The sequence below is a fragment of the Aspergillus caelatus genome, assembly GCF_009193585.1.
Source record: "Aspergillus caelatus strain CBS 763.97 unplaced genomic scaffold BDV27scaffold_143, whole genome shotgun sequence".
Lineage (NCBI taxonomy): Eukaryota > Fungi > Ascomycota > Eurotiomycetes > Eurotiales > Aspergillaceae > Aspergillus > Aspergillus caelatus.
The window spans coordinates 1,415-16,509 of NW_022475406.1; the positions used below are offsets into that span (position 1 = coordinate 1,415).

The 15,095-nt window shown below is 49.2% G+C and overlaps 4 protein-coding genes across 4 annotated transcripts; 2 read left to right on the plus strand and 2 right to left on the minus strand.

Annotated features, from left to right (window-relative positions):
- Positions 1–1,747: 1,747 nt before the first annotated feature.
- On the plus strand, positions 1,748–5,026 carry BDV27DRAFT_131541 (DUF2457 domain-containing protein). Its single transcript, XM_032067651.1, has one exon. The coding sequence runs from the start codon at positions 2,394–2,396 to the stop codon at positions 4,584–4,586; it is 2,193 nt and encodes a 730-aa protein (XP_031925458.1). The 5' UTR covers positions 1,748–2,393; the 3' UTR covers positions 4,587–5,026.
- Positions 5,027–5,241: 215 nt separating this feature from the next.
- Positions 5,242–6,771, plus strand: sar1 (Arf family GTPase SAR1). Its single transcript, XM_032067652.1, has 6 exons — positions 5,242–5,344; positions 5,546–5,649; positions 5,785–5,824; positions 5,935–6,000; positions 6,124–6,423; positions 6,506–6,771. The coding sequence occupies exons 1-6, from the start codon at positions 5,326–5,328 to the stop codon at positions 6,544–6,546; spliced, it is 570 nt and encodes a 189-aa protein (XP_031925459.1). The 5' UTR covers positions 5,242–5,325; the 3' UTR covers positions 6,547–6,771.
- Positions 6,772–7,703: 932 nt separating this feature from the next.
- On the minus strand, positions 7,704–9,420 carry glcA (type 1 serine/threonine-protein phosphatase catalytic subunit GLC7). Its single transcript, XM_032067653.1, has 4 exons — positions 9,144–9,420; positions 8,658–9,059; positions 8,190–8,489; positions 7,704–8,124 (listed from the first exon to the last, which is right to left on the minus strand). Exons 1-4 carry the CDS (start codon positions 9,318–9,320, stop codon positions 8,029–8,031), a joined length of 975 nt encoding a protein of 324 aa, XP_031925460.1. The 5' UTR covers positions 9,321–9,420; the 3' UTR covers positions 7,704–8,028.
- Positions 9,421–11,092: 1,672 nt separating this feature from the next.
- Positions 11,093–14,190, minus strand: BDV27DRAFT_166266 (leucine-rich repeat domain-containing protein; the record flags this gene model as incomplete). Its single annotated transcript, XM_032074148.1, has 2 exons — positions 11,093–14,051; positions 14,149–14,190. 2 exons carry the CDS (start codon positions 14,188–14,190, stop codon positions 11,688–11,690), a joined length of 2,406 nt encoding a protein of 801 aa, XP_031925461.1. The 3' UTR covers positions 11,093–11,687.
- Between the last annotated feature and the right edge of the window lie 905 nt (positions 14,191–15,095).

Here is a 15,095-nt window from a genome sequence, read left to right on the forward strand (position 1 = left end):
AAGACTACGGATCAGGAACGAATGAACTGTGCTGTCAAGTAAGGAACGGGCTCGGCGAGAACGTAGGTAATGATTCATTGAAGGTTTCGCTTCAACCTCGACTATTCAAGTCTTGGAAATGAAGATATCACCAATAGTACGCCATAGTGATCAAGGAGAGTCAAATCAACTAGACTCAATTGTGTTTAACTCGAAGATGAAGGCGCGTAAAGCGCCAGAGTAGGTTTGCCAGGGTTTGATCCTAATTTAGTGCTGGGAGCCGGTTTCGTCCTAGCGACTGGTTGAATCCAAGAAAGAAGTTTGGCCGAGTGTAGCCTCAGGCTGTCAAGTTTCAACTGAATTGGTTACCATTACCCTTCCCGTCTTGGTGTGTTCAGACACGGCGCCTACGGTTGGTACGTTACCAGTAACTAGTTAGGTAAGAGTAAGGAAAAGCGGTCGAGATGAAGTGGCACTTAGCTGGAGAGCTGTCTTCGCTTGTTAGTAATAATAGTCATAATAATATGCGCACCGGAGTTATCCTGGTCTTCTTCACCATTGTCTCCATCATCACTGAAACCGAGTGCCAGTGGTCGACCTTGTCGTTGTTCCGGGGCTGCAATGGTCAGGTAACTTACGGTTACATTACTGGTTTCTCGTCCGGCAGAGTGTTCGACCAAGCGATAGGGCAACCTCTGGGACGGCGTTACGACTTACGAGTGCTGCTGCAGCTCGTGCCGCCCTGGGATCCGGCCTCGTGGGGGTGAAATGAAATGTACTTACAGTAGTACAGCATGGGATCGGGGACCATCAATAGTTTGTCGAGATTTAGTAGCATCCATTTTTGGGTCAGATCGAAATAGGATCAAGGAATTAATCTTCTAGAAGAATAGGATCTATATCTCTTCTGATAATACCCTCCGATGGATTTGTGTGCATGTGTGCGCATAAACTCGGTCTGTACTTTTCATGATGTAGTTTTTGTTGGGCAAATTACTGGCGCGGGTTAGTCAGCTCGGCAGCTGCCTTTCCCTTTTGGGTAATTCCAGGGTACCTTTCCAAAATGCCTCATAGTCATCTCTCTCACTCGGCATGAATCCGGTCCCGATGGGTGAAACCGGCTCGTAACCATCAATCTTCTTTCAGTCCTTTGAATCTTAGGGTTCAACCTACGCAGTTTCAGACAATTAGACGAGATGATCTCGCTTCTAGGAAGATACAGAGATCTACTTTGAGAAAATATCTCCTAATAAAGAATTTCTTCCCAAATTATTCTCAACGAGATTGTTCGAGGCAGTACACCGTCAACTTGCAAAAAAAAACAGCAGTACTGTATTTTTTCAGCCAGCGTCACGTAGCCGCAGGAACAGAAGCATGCATCAGTTTGGAGAGTAAAGCGACAGGGTGGGTCCGTCTTGGCGGGGATGGTTGGACCAAGCGTCTGCAGAAGAAAAGAAGGCCAAGAGAAGATCTCTTTTCCCTTTTTTTTTTTTTTTTTCCTTGACTAATTGTAGTTGTTCAAGTGTCGTTGACAGTGTGGCAACCACTCCTGACCAGTGACTTACGGAGTACCCTGACCGATCAAGGCTTCCCACCCCCCAAAAAGCCAAACCCAGTGCCGCTCTCCCGCGCCCCGTCATAGGATTTTACCCTGATGGGATTTTTTTTTTTTTTTTTTGATTTTGCTTTTGCTTTTGCTTTTGCTTTAATTATGATTTTTTCCTTTAAACCCTCCCACCCCTCTAAATTACGCCGTACTTACTGTATCGGCTGCTAACCATTGAATCATTAATTATTTCTATTTTCCGTTTTGATTATTTAATTTTTCTAATTTCTATTTTTTTTTTATTAAAATACACTTTTTGCCCTCCCCTCCCTTCCCAATATCACTTTTTTATTTTCCGACTTCCTCTTAACATTCCTTCTTCCTTCATCTCGAACTCAAAGCCTACTATTGCCAACACATTGTTTTTTTTTTTCTGGAGCTTTTCTTGAACGCGTCTTCTTCTGGCGCTCTTTGAGCTGCCATCTATTGAAGAAGGCGTAGATCTCAGATCTTGGCCGCATACCAGACGCCATCGTCTCCTCTCCCTGCTGCGCCATACCTCAACACCATGCCTTGTATATCATGACCATCTTCGTCCTTTTTGGGACCCCATTCTCTTCTGCCCTCTGGCTCGATCGGTTGCACAATTGATCGATATTGAGAGAGCATCTTCTTATTCAATATATTTGATTGATGAACTTATCGGATTATATTCTTTTCAAGCAATTGAATCCTCCAATCTTCGCCGTCGCCCACTATCCTTTCCACCTCTCACCATACTACTACCTACCGAGCTGTCTCTTTATCCTCACTCACCTTGTTTCTCTCACATACTCCCTGTCGTCAGTATTAATATAATCATAAAGTGATGGCCAACTTCCGTGGTGGTGACCGACCTTTCTCGTCGATACAACACATCTTGAAGATGCTACTCTCACCTCATCAGTCCAACAAGTCTGCCCCGCAAGAAAACGCAATGACTGAGGACATCGATGAACCTCCCGATCACCGGTTCCTAAATACCGCCCCAATGAACGTTGACGACGGTGTGGTTTACGTCAAGTCTCCCACCGCCATGAGTGATAAGAAAGAATCCCTCCTCACCCGTGCCCTCCGGCACAGCCCGACTCTAAGCCCGTCTGAAGAGCTTCCCTCACCCCGTGACCGGTCCTTCTACCGCTCGTACCCTCATAGTAACGTTAGCGGCGTGTCGACTGCTGAATTGACTAGCGACGAAGGCTTGAGCAGTCCATCTTTGTCCAGCACCCCCAGCCCACCTCTACCAGCTCAGCTATCCAGCAAAGCCCCGTCAATGGGCAGCAACAAGAAGTTGACCATACAGACTAGCGAGTCGACTGTAGAGGCCAACCTCGGACGCAAGAGATGCATCAGCTTTGCATGCGGGCGTAAAACGGAGGAGTCGAAGGTCCAACCACCCACACCGCAACGACCGACCGTGCAGAAGAATGATACCAACCCTACCCCAACAGAGCCTGCGAAGCGGAGGACGGTCCTCACCTTCGTTTGCCCAGCCCGTGACCCGGAGACGAAAAGAGAACGGTCTCCGTGCCGTGGTGTCAGTTTACGATCACGTCCTCGCGGGTCACCTGCCCCTATCTCTCGTAAGGCATCTCCTGAGAAGGTTGTGCCTCCAGTCGCCCAGGTCCAGAAGCCAGCCACCGAGAAGAGGGGTGTACCCACGAGCGGTCTGGGCAAGTTCGAAGAGTCTGAGGCGACTCGCTTCCACGAGTTTGCTAGCTCTGAGGAGGAAGATGATGAATGGGTCACCAAGTCTGGTGACTACACGGACAAGATCACCATGAGTGATTGCATGAAGAAAGAAATCGCGATTCGGAAACTCGGCGAAGAAGCAGAGGAGGAGGCTCTTGAGGACGAAGCAGAGGATGAAGAAGAGGACGACGACGATGATGAGGATGATGACGATGACGATGAGTCAACTGTCAGTGACCTCTCATCGGATGATGGTAACGAGTCAGATAACGAGGCAGGCTTTGCGGATTCAGATGAGAGCGATGATGGCTCCGAGTATGAATTTTGGGCTCCTGCCACGACTACTGCCGCAACCAGTCCTCTGACTCTCGAGGTTCCTCCTACTGTTCTCCCTCGGAGGGACTCGAACACGTCCTTCGACTCTGGTTATGATGATCTGAGCCGGAGATGGCCACCTGCACTCTCGGGCAAAGGCATCAACCGTGCGAAGCCTATGAAGATGCGCCCTAGGACCCCCAACTTGCCTGACAGTACAGACTTTGTCTGCGGCACGTTTGATGAAGATCGACCTCTGGAAGCTGCCTACAAGTCTTGCATCGAACAGCGTCGACTCTCCAAGCAAATCATCATCCCTCAAGACATCGACCCTAGCTTCCCCACATCGGATCTTGATGAGGAGGATGAGGATGACGACGACGATCTGGCAGAGTCTATCATGGTCGACGAACCGGCTCGAGGAAGATCTGGGGCTGACCAGACTCGGAAGCAGTCCCCTCGCTTGTCTCCCAAGCGGATGGTCTCTCCACCTCCTCCTCGCCGCCATGGCCGCTCCTCCCCCAGGCGTCTACGCTCTCCACCACCACCGGTGAAGTTAAAGTCCCCGGCTAAAGCCGAACAGACTGTCGGCGACGATGTCACCCATCTTCAGGCTCCTGGTGTGAACATCAGCGAGTTGGTTCAACGCCGGCACGTTACTCGTACCAAGTCGCTTCCTCGGACACCCAACCCCTTCTTCGCTAAACAGGATGGCTCTTATCGCTGGACAGGTATTGTTCCCCTCCGAGAGTCACCTGAGCGTGAATCATCCCGCACTCGTGAAGTGCATACCAGAGGCCCCATCGACATTGTTGAGGGTCTCGAGAAGAAGCGCCAGAAGCGCAAAGAAAAGTACTGGCGTCAACACTGCCGCAAAGCTGCCAAGGAGCAGATGGAGCGGCGGCCCATTCCCGGAAAGGGTGCTGAACGGATGAAGGACCTGGGCCTCGCAGTTGCTGAGAGGTGCCGAGCCTACGGTGTCGGAGAAGACGCACAGCTCGTCCTATCTGTTTAGACTTTTCCATTCTTCATCAGAAGGGATACATGCCTTTCTTGTAAATATTGATTATTTTTAACGATCACCCACTCGTTGACTGTTGTTTCCTACCTGGCTGATGGCTTTCTGCTTCGGAGGACATTTGTTTGCATTTACAGGGCGATCGCTTTTGCTTCTTCGTTTCTTGTGATACATATTTGTTACCCGCACTCCCTTTTATTACTATTTTTATGACATCCCTTCTGTTGGGCGGCCTCTGTTTCTGGTCGGGACTCTGGTTTGGTCTGTTTTTTTGTTTTAATCTTTGTTGCATGGAGGCGGTTCATGAAGTGTATACCCCCTTTTGGTTGTTGCGCGCGACGTTGTAGATACCGGTTCCAACCGACTGATCAGTGTGCTGGTCCCTCAGAATATCCGAATTTCAAACAAATGAAAAAATATACATACAAAACCAAAGACTTACTTTACATCCTTTGTAGTTGACTTTCGTTTTTAGAATCGAAGAGAAGAAGAAAAAAATGACCGAGATTCAGGTACTAATGGGAGATATAGACATACGTGGTCCCGGCTGATCTCCCGGCGCTTTGGTTGGCTTAGCCGAGCGCTAAGCGTCAGGCAAGCGAAAGCCCAACGTCAACCACCGCAACCGTGTCTTATCTTCTTCAAACCTCACCGCCAGCGCTCCAGCCTTCGCAAGCTTCGCACTCCATATCACCGATCTTCAGTACCTACCCATCTGGACTGAATCGATCTCACCATGTGGATCATTAACTGGTGTACGTGCTGTTCCCCCGTTTCCTGTCTTCCCGGTCGGCCACTTGTTTTTGAACAAGTCGATCTGCAGACCCAAATGCAAAACTCCATTATACCCCCTTCGGAATGGACCTCTTCTTAATCCCATCCACTACCTGGCCATCTTCATCCTTGACATACCGTCGATGAAAGCAATGCAGTCGCTGATGGTCCCCTCCGCACAGTCTACGATATCTTGGCCTCCCTCGGCCTGCTCAACAAGCACGCCAAGCTCCTCTTCCTCGGCCTCGACAATGCCGGAAAGACGACTCTTCTGCACATGTTGAAGGTGTGTACCTACCCCTGCACACCCTCTCCCGCTCCCGCCACCGTATACCCAGGCGCAGTGTGACGCGGCCGCTCAATTGCGGTCCAGGAAATGAAAGACAGTTTAGGCCATATGCTAACGCGAGGGAAATATTAGAACGACCGGGTTGCCGTCCTCCAGCCTACCGCTCATCCGAGTATGTTATCCTTGACCTTAAAACGATGTGGACGTGGCACTGGTCGATTTATTGGGGGACTAGAATCGGGTGGCAAATTGGTCCAAAGGCTAACCGGGCACCAACAACAGCGTCGGAGGAGCTTGCTATTGGAAACAACCGCTTCACTACTTTTGACTTGGGTGGTCACCAGCAGGGTAAGTGCATAAGACACATTTTACCTTACCTATCTATCCCTCTTCATATCTACGCTTTATCCCCAATCAACCATACTCCTTCCATCGGGTGAATCAACTTCTGACAACGCACTCCGAGTACAGCCCGTCGTCTTTGGAAGGACTACTTCCCTGAAGTGAGCGGTATCGTTTTCCTCGTTGACGCCAAGGACCACGAGCGTTTCCCCGAGTCCAAGGCCGAGCTCGACGCCCTCCTCGCCATGGAGGAGCTCGCCAAGGTCCCCTTCCTCATTCTCGGCAACAAGATCGACCACCCCGACGCCGTCAGCGAGGACGAACTCAGACACCAGCTGGGACTCTACCAGACCACAGGAAAGGGCAAGGTGCCGCTCGAGGGCATCCGACCGATCGAGGTCTTCATGTGCAGTGTCGTGATGAGACAGGGTGAGTCCTGCCAAGCCCCTCAGCCCCGTTTCTAATCTATCCGTCACATTCCATGGGAAACACAACAACTAATCAATCACAGGTTACGGCGAGGGTATCAGGTGGCTGTCTCAATACGTTTAAGCTTGAAAAATAACAAAAAATCGTATGCAAGCTTGAGCGGAAACATTACAAGGGGGAGGGAGTTCATGAGTAGATGGACTGGACGGAGTACTTCTTTCTATTTTGATATCTCGCACATCGTCTCTCCTGGTTTCGGTGGCATGTAATTGATTATGATCAATCGTCAATCGATTTTTAGCTTGTTTGAATTAGCTATTTACTAGGTCTAATTTTCTTTTACTTTGACTTGTCCGCATTTCTTTGCTCATTGTTATCATTTGAAACCGTAGCGTTATACAGTGGCTGGGGGCAACACAATGAGTGATTGATATCACAGCTTATCATTGAGAATTTCGAGGTTTTGTGGACTAGGTAGCAGTTCAAGAAAACCGTGAATATATGTAGTAGATAGCAAAGATAAACAACGCTCTACCCTTCAAATACTGGGGTGTCTATATACTGCTAGTAGGGGGCATGAATACTGACAGTACAAAGCATTCCAAATATCTACCCCCACTTACCAATGAAGTTCTTTACCAAAAGAAAAAAAAAAAAAAAAAAAAGAAAGAGATCAACAAGTCCGATAATTATGCCTCTAAAATACAGTAATACATTGAATGAAATGGATTGATCCGAAAAATCTCCATCACCTCTGCACAGACGAGCCAGGAAGAGGAAAGGGGGAGAGAGAGCAGCAGGCTATTGTCGCATCAAATGTTGGGTTTCTTTTGCCACTAGATGAAAAGAATCAATAAACCAATAACATGGACTCATCATGAACATGATAAGGGATACATGATGTGCTGATATGATGGCATGCGGTGTTCGTTATCGTCAAGTCATCCAATCCATTCGAGTTCATTGCACGGGGCCGCTTCACAAGACCCTCGAGAGATCCCATTACGGGTCCACTGGGTAAAGGGTTATGGAAAGTAGAAGGGCAGGGTAGGCAAGGACGGCTATTGGGGGATGGGATGGATCTTGCAGTTCAAAGACATGGACATGTCGTTGCTTATTTGGTTGGCATTACACTCACAGGAAGATTTTCAAAAAAGCGCAAACGGAGAACACCAGATGCAGCCCGTCGCTTTCCCTCCCTCAGTAAATGATTCGGACAAGACAAGAGTCAAAGAAAAGGAAAAGGAAAAGAAGTGAAAATAAACAAGGAAATAGAAAGTAAAGAAAAAAAAAAAGAGTAGAACACCGACCCCGACGGGAGCAGAAGTACCTTCCATATAAAGAGATAGGGAAAATAACATATTCAGCGCAAAGGAAAAGAAATCACTCGGAGTCGCTGGAGGTGGTATGCGGGGGAGGAAATGACGCTCTGCATATCGTAAGGCTCTTTCGGGTGACCTGTTGTATCTGCTGCTTCCGACCGTCTAATGCATTGGCCATCGATGATGCGGGGGATCTGGATCCGGTCTCGTGTGGTGATGAGTGGGTGGGTATGTTGTGTTTATCTCCGTCCGAACCTGCTGCACATGGAAAAGCTCGTATGTCTTACTTCTTCTTTTGCTTTCGCGGAGGAGTGATGGGCCTGTTTGAGCTCATGCCCCCGTAAACGTACTTTTGTTTCTTTTCTGCTGGTTTCAAGATCTGCGAGAAACAGGTTAGCTTCCTGTATCGTCACATTGAGCGGGGTAACGCGAGCGGCAACATACCTGGAAGGAACAGAGTAGACTCTCATCGACACTCATCATGGCACCAGCGTTGTCAAACTCTCCACAATAGTTGGGGGCACTGAAAAGCGTGACGAGTTGACGCTTGGAGAAGAACTCATAGCCGTCCTCGACCACTTGGTGTGCACGGCAAATCAAATCCATATCATGTTTCTGGAGGAAACGGGAGACGACATCGGGACCAAACGTGAACGAAACACCTCGGTCGTTTTCACTCCAGCCCGTGATGTCCTTGTCCGGATCGGACCACAGAAGATCGCACAGGAGACCGCAGTCAGGAATCTGTTCTCGTTAGCAGGCCAAGCCTTGAGCTTCAGGAGCCAGGCGAGAAGGATTTGGATCAATGGGGAGAACCCATCGTGGCACCCGGTTGAACTGCCAGAGGGCAAAGAAAAATCTCCAACAGATAAACCACGATGGGCGGGGGTGGGGTAACAGAGGGGCACTTACATCAGTGGGACGCATCACACGGCGAATTTGCTCCATGGAGTTCAGATCGGGGCTCAGACCACCATGCATGGTGAAGATCTTCTCATCAATGATAGCCGCAATGGGGAGGCAGTTGAAGCAATCGGTGAAAGTCTTCCACAGCTTGATGTTATACCTCCGCTTACATTCATCGTAGAAGCCGTAGATACGGTTGATGGATGCGCATTCGTGGTTTCCACGGAGAACGAAGAAGTTTTCGGGGTACTTGATCTTGTATGCCAGGAGTAGACAGATGGTCTCGAGGGACTGCTTGCCACGGTCCACGTAGTCTCCAAGGAATAGGTAGTTGGCCTCGGGCGGGAATCCACCGTATTCGAAAAGACGCAAAAGATCGTAGTATTGGCCGTGAATATCACCGCAAATCTGATCGCGCCAGCACGTTAGCCCTCAGGGACAAAGCCATTGTTACCCGAGATTCCGGCTCAGGAGACAGGGCCGCGGCGTTACCTTGATTGGCGCTTCCAACTCTAGCAGGATGGGTTGCGAGATGAAAATTTCCCGAGCCTTGGTGCAGAGATAACGAATCTCTGATTCCAACAACTGAACCTGCTTTCCAGGGCGGCTACCCCTCACCTCCAACAATCTATCAATGATCGAGTCCAAATCCACTTCCTGATCAGCCATGGCGACGGGGCTCTAACGAGAGACGACGGGAGCGAAAGAAAAGCAAAGAGTAGGTAATGCACACGAGCGTAAGCAATGAGGAAAGAAAAGGAAGGATAAAGAGTAGTTCGCGAAACGCTTGTTACAATGACGCGGCGTCTATACTGTGATAACCAAACTATTAGCATCCCTCTCCGGTCATGGAGGATAGAAAATTTCGATGGGTCTGGTCAAGGCCCGGCGAAAAACGCGTGAACAATGCGCTCGGGCTCGTCGTGGTTGAGGCAGCGATGAAAGAGGGGTGGAGCGCTTACCAAACGGATCTAAAGGGAACAACAAGATATGGAAACGAAAACAGGCCAAACGGCCTTGTACAATCGGGGAATCTGGCGAGGAGCCAGACGAGGTGTGAAGATCAAACACTCCCCTCCAGATCGTAGATGACGCGCGGTGAGAATAGGATGATGCGGATTCCGAGCGATGAAACAAAGCCTCAAAGACTGTGGATGAGCAAAAAGGAAAAAATAAGTTGTTGACCAGAAACCTTAGGCGGAAAACTCGACGGGCTATTAAATTTCCCTTTTTTTGGGGGGAAAGAGGATGCGATAGAATGGCCGAAAAGCCGTGTAAATCGGAAGGTTGAGATGGGAAAGCTTGCCAGGAAAGCAAAAGCGATCTTGTGGTGGCGTGAAGGGGTTGTTGTGGTGGAAGGGGATTGTTGAGAAAGAGAGAGAGAGAGCGAGCGAGAGAACGAAAGCGAGAGCGTCGGCAATCAAGGGATCTTTTTCCTGTTCCGCTCAGACGGCTGAAAATTTTTTGATAATTCGGCCTAGGTTGGGACCTATTTGGGCAGCAGAATGAGAATGAGGATTTTTCTTTTCTTTTCTATTTTTGTTTCCTTATCTTGGATTCTTCAGGGAGAAGAGAGAGAGAGGGAGAGAGAGAAGAAGAGGAGGAGGAGTAGGAGTGGGCAGGGTCGAGACGGGGAAGGAGATCAAAGGGTAGACTCACCAAAGAGGGCAGGTTGACCAGTGAGAGAGTGAAAAAGACGAAGAGAAACTCAAGAAAAAAAAAACCCAAAGGTTCCTTCAGTCGCTCGGCCGCCCGGCCATCCTCGCTCTCTCATTGGTCCATCGTTTGTTTGGGGAGATTGTATGGGTTCCTTTATCCATCATTCAATTCATTCAACTACAACCTCAACTTCAATTCTTTCAACGATGTTACCCTTATCTTGACTCTAATGACTACTGGATTCCCTTCTCTCCTTCCCACTAACAGTTATTCTGAATAGATCTCTTCCACCCGACCTAGAATACATGCTATCAATTTCCATCGGACCCCATCTGATCTACTTCTATCGCCACCAGGCTCTGATCGCGCGCATTCGCTCCTCAAAGGCGCTGACCCTCACCAGTAGGAGAAAGAAAAAAAAAAATTGACATCCGATCCATGACAGCCCATCAAATCGAATTTTCTCCTGTCAGCAGATGTTGTGCATAAAGCACTTACGTGCCTTAGTCTCTCAGTATTCTTATCCCAACCACACTTTTACTCCTACGCGAAATCTATGACGCAGTGCATCTTCGTCAACGCCCAACGCGCTTTTGCATTCAACTACTACTACTGCTAGTATTGATTCACGGAGAGATGGTCTCACTCTCTTCTCTCGCGCACGCGCAAAATGACTCTCGCTCATTTTCTCTTTTCATGTCTCATGCATTAGGTCCGAACTTCATCACTGCTCTGCGGAACTCCCGAAACTCGAGCAGGGGGTAATCTGGGATGATAGGAGAAAAGGAAACAACAGAAAAGAGGTATACATCAAGCAAATCAACAGTGTGGCATCTCAACATGCGTCAAATCAAGCCCCCTCAGTAAATCATTAGAGAGGATGAAGAATAGAAGAAGAGTTAAAAAGAGACGAAGAAAAAAGGGCCAGGAAATCATCAAAAGGCGGGATGAAAAAAGAAAGAAAACAAGAAGCTTCAGAAACGCCTATGAACACCATAAACCCTTCACCAAATACAATAATACATGCGGTCTAGAGACGGTGAATCTCGTGAATAAATTGCCTCCCATAACATGGACCAGCCTGAAACGGTCGAATGCAAGGTGTACGGTAGATAGGAGAGTGGTGAGAGGGTAAAAATCTCGTAGTCGTAAAAAGCAGAAATGTTCAGACATCCGGCCCGCTATCTTGAAAGGCCATAGAACGCCACCAAATGCACTCAGTGGCCAACTGCCACTGCCACAGGTATGAAACGTGACGGGGGTGATGGTAATAGTTAAGAAAAAATTGATAGGCGAAAGGAACCAGGTAAACGAGCCAACTTGAACGACTTTTGTGCTGCTTGGCGGTACGCCAACCAGTAGATACGGATGGGCAACTCAGGGTCGGCCTCCGCTCAGAATGGGTAGGTTGTTTGCCCGGGTAAGTGCCTCTGCTGGGATAATTGCTGAATCCCCGAGGTTCACACCCGTGCGAGGAACGTTGATGTCCCGTGGTGGTTGATCCCAGCCACGGTCTCCCAGCGCATGGAGCCAGGTGTTGCCGACGTCGTGTTTCAGAGCCTCCAGTTGCCGCCGGTAAAACTTGCCATCCGCGTTCCAGTCCAGATCCTGGACTGCCCGCGGTATGACAAAAGACTCGTTCATCGGCTGGCTGGTGAGGTCTGGATCACCGTCGACCTTTTCTGGGCTTCGAACTTTCGCAGGTCCGACCTGAGGTCCACCATCAGATCTCCGTTGACGGTCGGAAGACGGTGTCACAAATGGATCAACGGGTAATTGAATATGCTGAACAGGAAGGACAGAAGGCACCATCGCACCTGGGGTTTCTTTACCATCAGTTGAGGCCTTCTCCACAGACGTGTTGACAATCCTCCTTCGATGACCTTTCTTGCGACGAGTAGACCCAACGCCATATTCATTTTGTAATGTTCGTCGTGCACAACCATCTTCTCCCTCAGCGGGCCCGACAGCTGCGGCTCCCGGTACTGCGGTGTTGGCTGATTTGCTGACGACGGCCGAGTGGTCCGCGGCAGCTGATCGTATGACCGGTGTACCTTCGGGCTCGGCAACCCGGTCAATTAACTGCTTCCTCTCCGTGTACCCTGGACCGGATCCATCGATAATGATGTCTTCTGAGTATCCCGGAGTACGACGGAAGAGGTTGAAAATTACAACGCGGTAGCCAGAATGCGTTTTCACGAAAGGATTCCCAGACACCCAAATCTCCCGTATCTCAGGGAGACTCGTTAGTCGGGCAATCTCAGTGGGGTCGGTTAGGTCATTGTCTCGGAGGTCCAACCTTTCCAGGGAGAGTAGCCTTTCAATGCCAGCAAGCGAGCGAAGCCGGTTGCCGCGAAGATTAAGAGCGGTTATAGCAGGAAGAGGGTTGCGAGACAGTGAGTGGAGAGATTCTATCATGCAGTTTGAGAGATTAAGGGCTCGCAAAGCAACTAGTGTTGCGAGGCTGTCCGGGACCTCGGTGAAGAGATTCGCCGACAGATCAAGAGAGTACAGCGTATTGGCAACCGGAGCAAGTCCGGCGGCCGTGATGGAGGTCAAAGAGTTATCTGGAAAACCCAGGTGCCGCAAAAATTGCCATTTGGACGGTGGAAGACCGCCAGCAGCAAGGTTCGAAGAACTTCCATTACGATGACCGGTGTTATCACTCGAGTTTGAACTACCAGATCCGGTGCGTCGTATGCGCCGGCTATGGCGGTGGGAAGAGTGTTTGGAGCTTGTCGGGCGCGTGGGCGAGATACTTCCCGTTCGTGCATGACCTCTGGCACCTTCGGATCCTACTCTAAGCATGGGGGCCGCCTGGGGACTGGTGCTTGTACCGAACGCCGTATCAGCCACCGGGGACCCTGGAGCAGAGAGAGAGCCAGAGACGTCGGACTTATAGACCGGCTGAGGGTATGTATTCCCACTCCACCCCAGGACAGGCGATTGCTGATTCTTGGACGATCGCCGCCGACGCTTGTCAATGTCGTCCAACACTATCCCCGTCAACAGATCCGCGGGATCTTCGATTTTGGCTCTTTTCACAGTAAGGGTGCGTAGTTGCTCGGATAGTCGGTCCCAGCCGTAAAACGAGCGAAAGTCTATATCAATTATCTCTAGTCCACCCAAATTTTTAAAGGAGTGGAGAGGGACAGCGGTATCAAAAGGAAACTCTTCGTATCCGCGGATCAGGCGGGCACGACGGTCAGGGGCTAGGCGCAAGCACGGAATTTTAGTAAAAGCAGAGTAAAGATATTTAAGGTCTGCTTCTAGGGCTGCTTTGGCCTTCTCTGACTTGGAGACGGAGTCCTTCGAGCCTAGCCCGAATGACGACCAGAGAGCACTCATGCCAGACATGACACTACGGACACTGGATACAGAGTGGATAGAATCCCTGTCGCCCCTGGACCGTTGAGGCTTATTCAGGAACGAAACATAGGACTGCGACACGTCGGTATGAATATTCTCCAGTCTAACATTCATAGGGCCCACGGCTATAGAGAGTTCTTCGAATCGGGAGAGGAGGTAGAAGAGGTGGTGAGGGGTCAGGGTAAGTTTAGCGGGTTTAATGGTTTGAGAGGTGAATTTCAAGGCACCGAATGACAAGGCTGCCGCCAAAGCCGATGAGGCCGAGCTCGTAGACGAGCTCGACTGAGTGGACGCATTTTTGCTAGGTTGACGTTTCAACTGAAGCGCGTTGGCGAGTGCCTTCTCATGGGTTCGTACAAAACTGGCGAGATTCTACATAACATCCCCGAGTTAGTGGATAAAGAAGCCAGCCTATTGACGAGCCAGGATAAAGAATGAACAAGATCAATGTTATGCATGGGATACGAACCTTTATGAAAAGCTGTCCATCTTCATTGTTCAGCTTCTCCATTACGGACAATGCCTCGCCCAACGAGACACGATCACGTCAGGCGAACTTTGAAGAGGAGCGCTCAACAACTACTCGCAGTGTTCAAAACAGAAGTCGACATTTTGCTGACAACTAGAAAAAGTGAGACGCGAGACGACCTGTTACGTCAGGGGAAGCAAACAGTCAGCAACGATTACTGAAGCACGTCTTCCATGCCCGTGTAACCATGTAGTGAACCTAGGGCTATTGGGGATTGCAACCGGCCTGAGGGGTGAAAGAAAGAAGAAAAAAAAAAAAAAGCAAGGCAGAGGTGAGCATACCTGGAAAATCTCCGGTGTTAAAATAATCAAGAAGAGACCTTGTACTAATTCACGAGGTCTCCAACCACGACAATGATTGATAGACGGCTTGGAGGAAGAGAGCTGAGACAAAAGTTGATTCTCAATACTCAGCTGAGGAAAGACGTAGTCGCCTGGACAGAGAAAATGAGGCGTGTTGAAAACAGTGACCACCCAAAAGGAGAAGACGGGATGGGATGGGATAGAAAAGACAGGATCCAAGGGCGCTAAAATGCGAGAACCACCCTCTAGTGGAATTAGTGGTGGTGGATGATGGGGGGCAACGGTGGATATGGATGTGCACCTCGATCAATCAGCTGAGAGGGGCTGAGAGGCGTCAGCAGCGAATGACAAGGTAATTTAGCTTGAGTTAAATTGGGGAACAGGAAAAATGTCAAGTAGGCAACGGAGAAAAAAATGTATAATAAAAATAAAATAGAACGTAAAAAATTAACAGAAACAGGTAATTTTTGTTTAATACACTCCAAGAAAGGATTCGGATCAATGTCGATGATGAACCACCCAATCTGTTTTAATTGATAAGTAGATATATACTCGTGATAGAAGAGGGGGGTTTGAGAGGGAAAA

Bases quoted from the DNA above. Each gene is read 5' to 3' on its own strand.
- glcA (XM_032067653.1), bottom strand. From the start codon at position 9,320: ATGGCTGATCAGGAAGTGGATTTGGACTCGATCATTGATAGATTGTTG. The intron at 9,060-9,143 runs GTAACGCCGCGG...TGGCGCGATCAG, and splicing joins AGTTGGAAGCGCCAATCAAG to ATTTGCGGTGATATTCACGG. The intron at 8,490-8,657 runs GTAAGTGCCCCT...TAACGAGAACAG, and splicing joins GTGTGATGCGTCCCACTGAT to ATTCCTGACTGCGGTCTCCT.
- BDV27DRAFT_131541 (XM_032067651.1), top strand. From the start codon at position 2,394: ATGGCCAACTTCCGTGGTGGTGACCGACCTTTCTCGTCGATACAACAC.
- sar1 (XM_032067652.1), top strand. The intron at 5,650-5,784 runs GTGTGTACCTAC...GGGAAATATTAG, and splicing joins CTCTTCTGCACATGTTGAAG to AACGACCGGGTTGCCGTCCT. The intron at 6,001-6,123 runs GTAAGTGCATAA...CTCCGAGTACAG, and splicing joins CTTGGGTGGTCACCAGCAGG to CCCGTCGTCTTTGGAAGGAC.